Genomic DNA, 10,976 nt, shown 5'->3' on the forward strand with positions numbered 1-10,976 from the left:
AATAAAAATATTCACGATCTTAGTTTACAAAAATGAGATCTTTATACCTCATTTTCCAAAACCACTTGACTTTTGGTACACACCACTTGTACCTTGACTAACTGACCAATTAATATTAATTAAATATATCTATGGACTCTCACGTCAAAATTGTGGTCCAAAACTACTATTTCTGACACCACTGAAAAACGAGTTGTTACACCACGATTGGAGAAGAAGCATGCAACCGTCGATTTTGGTTTTATCTGGTATCATGGCTCAACACATTTCTTGATACAATGTCACCGACACTGTTAATCCCCAACTAAGTTGTCTTGATTCCTTCAAGTCAACTAGTAGTAGTAGCCATCTCAAATGCACCAGATTGCGAGATTTATTCGGCATTATAAGACCCCCAATCAACCTCAAGATGAACGCGTGCGTGAATTGTTCCTCTTCAACGTCGCTCGCTGAAGCCTCGGTAGTTTAGAAGTTGTCCTCCAGCCATCTCATCTCGATCTGGCTACCCCTAAACTTGTTCGACACTTTCCTTAGCAGTTGCTCGCATGTTGCACTCAATCAACACTAACAACTGGCCTTGTAACAACATTCCCATCGATCGGTAGACCGAGTTGTAAAATGACATCCTCTAATGTAATTGTACACTTGTCGTAAGGGAGATGGAACATGTTCATTTTCAACCTCCATCTCTCCATCAAAGCACTGATGAGTGGGGGATCCAATTTAGTCCCTCCCAACCATGCGAGACGCGTATAAAAAACTTGTGATACGGAATGATGTGGATGAAGGTAGAAGCGGAACGTAAATTTTGTCAAAGTCACGAATTTGACTTAGGGATCTAGACATTGGGAAAGAAACTTGGATTTTGACACAAACTAAAACACAATCAAATCCAAGTCAAATAAAACAATTAAAATAAATAACTAAGATAATTAAAATAGAATAATAAATCTACAATTAGAACAATAAGGAAGAAAATAAAGAAGATAGATGGAAAGATAGAACGTGGTATGTAGAAGCCCTAAGAAGCCATAGAAACACGAAGAATCCACAACCCCCTTCAAGCGGCTCTAATCTCCCCTCCAAGAAAGAAAACTTGGTAAGAAAAAGTTTGTTGATGATCCCCACAATCTAAAAAGATTGTTAAAACTCTTCTAAAAGAAACTGAAGAGAATTTCTTGAAAAGAACACTCAAAGAGAATTTATTAACTCAAAAGAGAAGTTAAATATTAATGAATTGTATGATTTGTGTACAATGCAAAGACCTATATATAGGCTAGCTAAATAAATCTAAATAAAACTCTTAAGTATATTAGAACTCTAATTAATCTAAACAAGCAATCATTTAAAACTAAACGTTTTTGTTGACATAAAACTCTTAAATAACTTAAACTACTTAATAATTATTAGAAATTCAAAATAATAAAATAATAAAATAATAAAATAATAAAAGTTGATAAATACAATATTGGGCTCATATATAATAAAAATTAAGCCCAAAACCCGAACCCAATATGATTTAAACTCGAATTAAAAGCCTCAAACTCGTAATTTCCATCATAATCCCGTCCAAAAATTATGCTTGCGCAATCTTCACTAAAACGGTCATAACTTGAGCTCTCGAACTCAAAATCAAGTGATTCAAATTGCATTTCAAAGCTATGAGATAAATATTCGAATGTCATGAGACATCTCAACCCCGAAATGCCAGGATCCCATCCAAAAAGTCGTCACAAGTCTGCTGATTTTTCAAGCTTGAAAATTGTCAGTTTCGATGAATGGAATTTAATAAATTTCACCCTATCCGTGCATGTATCAACCTACATATTGCAAGTGTCCATGAACAACCTCCAGTGCACCTTCGCTTAAGTTGTTTATGTACCTCTCCAAAATTTGATCTTCGGCTGAGTATATAAACATAAAAAATTAATAATCTAAACAACATAATAATTAACTATTTAAATTTAAATAATTTAATAAATTTACTTACCATTTGTAATTGAATGTCGGAGATATGCTTGTCATCCAAACGAATAAGTTGATTTGCCATTTAAAATTTTATAAGAAAAGAATAAGTTGATTTGCCATTTAAAATTTTATAAGAAAAGAATAAAACCAAAGAGAATAAAATTAAAAAAAGAATTTAAAAAAATATTTGAGGATTGAGGATTGGAAATTCAAAATTAAAAATTGAAAATTTAAATTTGAAGATTGAAAATATAAAATTTGAAATTGGGGATTGAAGATTGAAGATTGAGAATTGAGGAAGAAAGAACGAGTATGGAGTATTTGGGTGAAAGGAATGAATGTTTGAGGGGTTTATATAGGAATTTTTATGGTTGTTGGACCCTACTAGTCATTGGAAAAGTTACCGTTAGAATAGTATCGTTAAAGGAAAACGCATCCTATAGCACACGTTTTTGTTCTCTCTCCTAAAAATGCATCTTACGTGACGCGTTTTCATTGATATGGCAATGAAAACACCTTCTGTAGGACTCGTTTTCCATTCTCTCCCCAAAATCAATGTAAATCGGTAAATTTTAAAAAAATTAACCTAGTTTTTTAAAAAAAAATCAGCATTTTCATATAAATTAACCCTAGTGTTAGGGTGTCCAGCTAGCAAGTATGGGTTTGTGGCCTGCAATTGGTAGGGTTATTTTAGCTTTTTAATAATAAATAAAAGTTAAAGACAAAAAATAATATATATATATATATAAAAGATAAAAGAAAACTATATGTTCCACTTCACTGAACACATAACTGTCGCTCCACCCATCCACTCTCTGACTGAGATGTGTACCTCCTGAAAAAAAATTCCCGCTCTACCGTACACAAAAGTTCTGCTTCACTTGGCTGCTCTCTGTTTGGGATGTGCACACCTAAACAATTTCCGCTCAACAATAACTTATATAACCCATATCAACAGTAACCATATTAACTTCTTTTAGTTAATATAAAATTTTCAATAAAAAATATTGAATATAATAAATAAGTAGATAACTACTTATCACTCAATCTTGAAAATATTAAGTTGATTTTATATTTCAAAATCTTTTTTTAAATAAATTATTTCCTCATTCCATTAAAAATTAAAATATTCAAATTACCATATTTAACTTTCATCCAAAATTATTCAAAACAAAATAAATAATAACTAAAATTATGAAATAATGAATTTTAAAAAATTAAGATTAACTATTATCAAACAAAATAAGTATATTCCGTGCTTAATTTTACTAATATATCAAACAATTTTATAATATAAATTTAGTACTTATAAAATTTAGTAGTTAATTTTTCAATTTATGTAACACCCTTAACCCGTAACCGTTGCCAAAACAGGGCTACGAGAAATTACCGGACTAAACTTAATTTCGAACGATCATAAATATACACATGTTCAAACACCACATTCGGTCATACATCATGTCGCCTACTCGGCTAACAAATCAACTATAAACAACAATGATATATTTATCTATATAACACTCACATTTAAAATTTACCTATTTTACATGTAACCATTATGTTATAACATGCACACACATATATAAAGCCTTTGTAAATGCAAACAATTATATATATTAGGCCGAATATGTCATAAGCATTTGTATACATTCATAGAATATTCTATCATTATTAATCAAATACCCAAACCATCTATCAAAATCGCATATAGGTATTTATTCATCAAATAACTAAAATTACTATTCATATGGTCAATTTCTCAAGCTTTAGCCGAATACAATTATGCTTAAATCTTATTCTTAAACCAATGTCAAATTCACCCATACTCAAACATTTCATGCATAACATACTAAAGCCGATCCTATATGTATATGCTAGTAATATTTATACCCCAATGTATCAAAGGTCATTTATAAGACCAATTTCATAAACAATACTCATTATGCAAATTACCAATTCCATCTACCATATATTCATGGCAAATCAATATACAACTTTCACATAGCAAAAGATAATCCAATTTCAATCTCAATTACCAAATATAAAGATATATCCATCCATGGTCTCAAACATAGCTCACACATATATCATATCATATCAATCAACTTTAATTGTCTATCACAACCAATATGCATAATCATCAAAACACAATTTCTTCCAAAACATAACCACACTTTTTCTTTATATAACGTATTAAATTAACAACTCATTCTCATATATAATAAATCAAGTCAAAGCATTTTATATTAGTCTCATCCATTTACGAAACATAGCCCAATCATCAACCATAATATTTGATCAAAGTATGAAACTATACACATCAAAATAAACAAGCCCTTTTCGCATGGCTTATTATATATACACACATCATTCAAAATATATTCAAAAGGATAGTATAGTCTATACATGCCATAGGTTTTAAATTTAACTTTTACAGGTACCGATAAATGGACGATAGTGTAATTGACTTCGCTGACGATCCCTAAGCCCGTAACTAGCTTCTAAAATCTATAAAATTGGGGCAAACACACATACACAATAAGCTATCACAGCTTAGTAAGTCATAAGCAAATAAACAATTCAATGATGTTAATAGTTCAATATAACAAAACCAAATAATGCTATCGTATTCATATATACACATTCGAGTTTGCAAATTTTAAATATCAAACATGTAACTATGAATCAAATTCCATTTAGCCAAATACACATGTAAATAATAACATAGTTATTTTTCACTTTCAAGTCACGTACACTCTCTTTACCGAATGTATTCATTCATATATAAATGCATATAAATCACAAATACAATATCACACATACTTACCATTTGGCCGAATATAAACTTTCATACACACGTATACTTTCATTTGCATCATATATAATTTATATCACAAATCAAATAGCGAACTTACCTTGTTATCATATAGTATTTAACTTATTACATACCTGTAATAACATGTATTTATATATCACATTTACTACTTTAGATCTCGATATATTAACTCGTTTGATCATTTTTTATCATTCATTGGATCCGCACAATTAGTGCTCAATAATTAGCTGAAGCCATAATGAAATCACACACTTAGTGCCCTCGCATTAAACCAAATTAATCTCGATATCGCACGCTTAGTGCCCGTTATTCATACATCGTCATTTTAGTTTCGCACACTTAGTGCCATTTGTATAGTCGTAGCTATTTTATACTCGTACACTCAGTGCTAAATATCAACAATTAAATTCACATTTGTTTCTGATTCTAAAACATATACACATTCGGCTACAATATATATTTGCATATTTCATTTCAGCAATATATAACTAATATTTATTTAAAATTTACAACGCCTATTTGCTTGTAAACTTACCTTGGACAATGATAATTGAAACGAAACGATTAATCGACGACTTTAGTTTTCCCTAGATCCAAGTTTGATTTCTTTAATTCTTGATCTAAACATATTCAAATTAAACTCATTCAAACATAATTTCATTCAATTCAGTCCAAAACACATAAATGAGAAAATTACCATTTTTCCCTGATGTTTTACACTTTTTATAATTTAGTCCCTATTTCATAAAACACAAAATATACAAAATTTCAAGGTCCCATGCTTGAGCCGAATTTTACCCATGCTTATACAAGTGCATATATTTCATTTATTTCACATTTTAGTCCCTCAATTTATTATTTTTACAATTTAACCCTAATTACTCAAAATCATCAAAATCTAAATACAAAATATATTAATCCAACACATATATTTTATTTTTCTTCAACTATCATCACAAAATTTACAAAAGCATAAACATAACTCAAAATCATCATCAAATTTCGAAACTGAGGCATGGGCTAGATAGAGTGCTAAGCAACAATCACAAAAATATAAAAATTATCGGGAAAAAAAAACACATACCTAATTAGCCAATGCAAGTGCCAAACCCTAGAACTCTTTTTCTCTATTCTTTTTCTTTGTATTTTCGGCAAGAACAAAGATGATAATGGCCATTTGCATGCTTTTATTTTATTAAGTTATCATGTAATTATTCATTTCCATTTTTAACCTTTATAATTTTATTCCATTTCCACTAACTCATGTCCAAAAGTGTCCATGCATGAATTAAATGGTCTAATTGCATAAATACCTCATGCTATAAAGACAACAACAATTCGGCCCTTACATATTTAACTATAAACTTTTTCATCTTACGCGATTAAGCCTTGTTATTAAATCGGTACTCAAACGACAAAATTAAAACACGAAAATTTCATGGATATAAATTCAAGCAGTATAAACGCAGATAATAATATTTAAATATTTTTTTGACTCGAATTTGTGGTCCCAAAACCACTGTTCTAATTAGGGTCGAAACCGGACTGTTACAATTTATCAAACACTCTAAGTTAAAATGATATATTTTATTTAAAAATATAATTAAGAGGAACTTAGATTATTTACAACATAAATGTGACCAAGTTACTAATTTAATGACAAATAATTTACATGGGTTCATGTTCTATTTTCATGTGTGATTATATTTCTCCCTTTAAAATTTTTTTCGAAAGATTGCAAATTAATTACAATTATAGTATAAATATAAATACATATTCAAACAATCAAAAAGTAGAATACCTATTGCAGTACAAATGGACTAACATTTGAACTAATCCAAGTTAACGCGGACTTAATTAGACTAAAATTCTCACATTATGAGACTTAAAATTCGCACATAAAATTGTATATGGTGAATTTCAAACATGTGTATTTAAAACCCACTTTACCAAGGCCTTAATGGCTCCCCTCTCTAACTTTTTATTATTATTATTATACAATATCTATTTTTATCTATAAATCCTCTCAAGCTCTCATTTTTGAGCATACTTGAATTATCGTTGCAATTGTAGTGTTGACAATTAAGTTTAATCGAGGACTTCTCTTTACAAATTAAAATGTAAGATATAATGAAAGCCTCTCGTAAAGAAACTATATATAACGTTAATAATCTATTAAAACCTTAAAACAAAAAACTTGCAAATCAAAGATCATTCACCGGAAAACATCCAAAATTTTTATGCATTAAACAGGTAAACACTGTAATCTATACATATATCCAAACCTATTTTACAAGCCTTCTCTTTTTTCTTTGCTTTTCTTGAATGACAATCCAATGCTTGTTTCCATTATCAAATATGGAGCTATATGATGAATATGAATGAACCAATAAACTAATTTCCTATAGGGGCAAAGAATTAGAATGAATGTAGAAGGTAAATATCACTACTCTCCTAATGCTAATTTCTTTTACCCCTATGTATAGCTCCAAGCCGAGTCCCCAAACCATCGTATTCCGGTAGCTTTCGATTTGCATGCTTGGGAAACATGTCTCGCTCGAATGAGGACGCCTGTTTGTGCCTTCCTTCTGCTTCAGTTGGACTTGAAACTTCTTTTGGAAATGGTGCAGCATTCCCTGGAGAAGAACTTGGATCGGGTTTAGCACTTTGTAAGCCAACCCCCAGATCTGGTGGTGGTTTCAAACGTCTCGTCCTAACTGACCTTGGTTTTGGCTTACTTTCAACAGCTGAATCATCCGGTTTATTGATTTCCTCAGCATCTATATTACCACTTGGTGCTTTAAGCTCCTCAGTGCTGTTGTTTTCCTTTCCGAAATTGACCAATGGCTTGACAGAGGGGGGAGAAATAAATCTATAGTAAAAAGGCTTCCTGTTTTCTGTACCATCGTCTGAAACACTAGCTTCCGAAGTAGAACTAGTCTTCAGGATATCTTGATCAGTTAATTCACCCTCACTACTACTCTGCAGCTTCTTATCATCAGCGACCTCCTTTCTTGTATGAGAAGTAAGGTCTTTTTCATTTCTTTTCAGCCTCCCATACTCTTTTATGTTTCTCATTCTGTTACCATCATCATGATTGTTGCTTTTCTCGAAAGCCCCCTCACTGCTACTGCTTCTATGCTGCTTCAATTTAGCATCTGCGACCTCCTTTCTTGGACGAGAAGTGCGGTCCATTTCATTTCTTATTGGCTTCCCGTACTCTTGCATGTTACTCAATCCATTCTCATCAATATGATTGTTGCTTTCCTTTATGGTATCATTCTTGCTTCCGTTCAACTTGTATCCGTGATCACCGCCTTCATTTAATGACTTGTGCTGGGCTTCCTTCTGTAAGAAAAGCCAATACGGAATATGTTACAACATGCATCAGCCTTAGAGCATCATCACCTTCCATTAAACCGCAATTGTATTTTGTAACATTAAAACCATTCAAGGCTGTTCTCTCGACTTTTCTTCTGATAAGATGCAGCAAATGACAAGGTTCTAGGCAGAGAGGCTTACTTGTTCTGAAGAAGGTAGCTTAAACAGTTTCTGTTCCAAAGCCTTCGAGTCCCATTCAATCGAAAACTCTTTTGCTATAACATGCATCAATTGAAGCTTCATCTCTTTCGTAGGAGGCTCTCCCTGTAGCTTCTGCACAAACTGTACATAAGGAAATACTAAGAAAAATGTTAACAAGTTAGAAAGAAGGCAACATTTAGGACTTCAAGCCATATAATTTGTCTATTACCTCTTGATTTAAATAGGGTTCTAAGGAATTTCCATATTTCTCGGTAAATAAAGTTCTGAGGGTTCGTAGTTCAGGCAAATCAGCTAATCGGGCTGCAGCATATATTAGAGATGATACAGCTTCTTTGCATTCCTCAGGGCACTCACTGTAAAAGGTAGGTGTTTTACCAAAACAAATGACCAACATAAGAATGTATAATCGAATTGATGCCTCACATTTCTATCCAATAGAAAAGTGGGGAAAATGTTGGCTTCAACAACTTTATAAGATATCTATTATATAAATAGAAAAAAAAAGTTCTGGAAATTGGAGTCTTGACATACCTCTGCCTTTGCATTGCAGAGACATGCTTCAAGATGAGCTCGGAAAACTGCTCAATGAATTTGTAGCAGGTGGTTCTGTTTTGCTCGACCAGAAGACCTTCAGTCTGCATTTAACACACAGCAATTAAAAGCTTTAACTGATGTCACTTTGAGGCTCTATATGCGAATCCGACTACACCAATACATATGCCATGCATGATTCCAACTTGTTGGCATAGTTTTGTTAGCCAAGTTGTGTTCAAGTCGGGTCCTACCGACTTGTTTGTTCAAGGCCAAAGATTTGACGAAAAGGCATAGTCAACGGATGACAGGATGACAGGTGAATAATAATGCACCATCGCTTGTTTGTTCCAAGGGAAGGAGGAGGCTAGTTTAGCGGAAAGATGGTTACAACAAGTAAAGAGAGATCATTGAAGACAATGTAGCACATTAAAGATAAAAGGGCATTATTAAATTCTGACTCGTGAATGAATCAACAATAGCTATCTATGTTGCTAGGACTCGAGGGGAATTAGGTATTGGGGGTCAAAAGAAAATTATACTAAGGGCCAAGGCCCTGGCCTACTCTTGGCTATGCCTGCTAAGACTGTTTCATTTTGCTTCAGCTACTCATATTTGACACTGAACGGACTCACATTTCACTCGGTAAAAACATAGGTGGCAATGCAAACACCTTGTAATATATCAAGGATTCAGTCAAATTAATAAAAAGAATTCAAAACTTGTCTGGATGCCATGACTCTCAGGAGAAGAAAACATTTGGAAGGATTCCATCAAATAGATGCCTTCTAAACAAGCAACATTTTAGAAAAAGCCAAACAAATCAACAAATATTAATTGCATATGCTCCACCACATGCCCACACTAGCTTAACAAATAACTCTGGGGCCTCTGTCTCATGAACAACATGCCATTGCTGAAAATTCAAGCTATCACATCATCATCAAAAAAACCTCGAGTTCATATTTTGCTAGAAAAACAAAGAAGCTAATGAAGAAATCACTGAGCAAAAAGAAGAAACAGAAAAAACGGGAGAAAAATTAAATATAAAAAGTAAAATAGTACCCTTCCATAAGCATTATAATAAAGACGGTTCCTGAGAAGGTCAGCGATATCTTTCTTCAAATACTTCTCCACCGCATTTCTCTTCTTCTTTATAGTCTCCAATCGCACCTTATTAGCCCTTAATGCCGATTTACTAAACCCAATAGACAAACAAACCAATCAATCAACAAATACAAGATTGTCCACCAAAATTGAAAGCAAAAAGGAAACTCTGGGTGTTGCATATTTAACCATCTTGAATAGAACTTTGGCTTCAAAAACAAATCAAACATGTTGAGAATGAATAACAAACGCTGGGTTTCTTTTCCTTTTTTATTTGGAGGATGGAAATGTTTTAAGATATATAAACAAAGATAAGAAGAGATAACAGAAAGGTTTCTTCTTCACGTTACACCTGTAATCTCCATGTCAAAGACTCAAAGCAAAAGAAAAAAAAAGTTGTTTTGTAGGTATAAAAAGCAAGGACTTCAGAGAAAAGCGTTTCAGTTAAATAAGAAGAATACAAAAGGAAGAGGAAGAAGAGATAAGGAGAAAGCTAGAATGTGTTGTGTGTCTATGTAATAATAGGAAAGAAAACAGAAGCTAAAACGAAAGGAATTTCAGAGATTTTTTTTTTCTTTTTTTATGGAAGAGAAAGCAAAATTGGTTTCATTCTGTATATATTTAAAATAAACAAGGAAAAGAACATGGAAACCCAGCTGGCCACGTTGGACTCACTCTCTTGTTTTGCCGCTATATGAAACTCGCGCGCCATATTTATTATTTTTAAATTACATTTCTAGTAATGGTCTAATTCTGCCCCCACTCTCTGTACTTGTTGGACTTTTCAAATTTAGTCCCTCTGTTTTTAATTTTAATTTAAAAATCAAAACCTAATTGAAAATATTGTTAACTAATTTTTTTTAAAAAAAATAATGTATTATCCATTAGACTTCAATTTTAAAATTAAAATTTTGAATACTAACATATTTAAAATTTAACAAAAAAATCATAACAATTTTATGATCTAAATTTTAAAAAATTTAAGGAATAA

General features: G+C 32.0%; 1 protein-coding gene across 1 annotated transcript; it reads right to left on the reverse strand.

The window, feature by feature from the left end:
• Positions 1-7,018: 7,018 nt before the first annotated feature.
• LOC107949590 (uncharacterized) lies at positions 7,019-10,576 on the reverse strand. The gene is made up of 6 exons (XM_016884303.2): positions 10,175-10,576; positions 9,944-10,076; positions 8,879-8,982; positions 8,556-8,700; positions 8,327-8,467; positions 7,019-8,152 (listed from the first exon to the last, which is right to left on the reverse strand). Exons 1-6 carry the CDS (start codon positions 10,213-10,215, stop codon positions 7,265-7,267), a joined length of 1,452 nt encoding a protein of 483 aa, XP_016739792.1. The 5' UTR covers positions 10,216-10,576; the 3' UTR covers positions 7,019-7,264.
• Positions 10,577-10,976: the final 400 nt, after the last annotated feature.

Source organism: Gossypium hirsutum, chromosome D03 (genome assembly GCF_007990345.1).
Source record: "Gossypium hirsutum isolate 1008001.06 chromosome D03, Gossypium_hirsutum_v2.1, whole genome shotgun sequence".
In the NCBI taxonomy this organism is placed as follows: domain Eukaryota; kingdom Viridiplantae; phylum Streptophyta; class Magnoliopsida; order Malvales; family Malvaceae; genus Gossypium; species Gossypium hirsutum.

Excerpts from the sequence above, each read along its gene's own strand:
- LOC107949590 (XM_016884303.2), bottom strand. The coding sequence starts at position 10,215 with ATGTTTGATTTGTTTTTGAAGCCAAAGTTCTATTCAAGATG. Across the intron at positions 10,077-10,174 it reads CCAAAGTTCTATTCAAGATG|TAAATCGGCATTAAGGGCTA; the intron begins GTTAAATATGCA and ends TATTGGGTTTAG. Across the intron at positions 8,701-8,878 it reads TCTGCAATGCAAAGGCAGAG|TGAGTGCCCTGAGGAATGCA; the intron begins GTATGTCAAGAC and ends TACCTTTTACAG.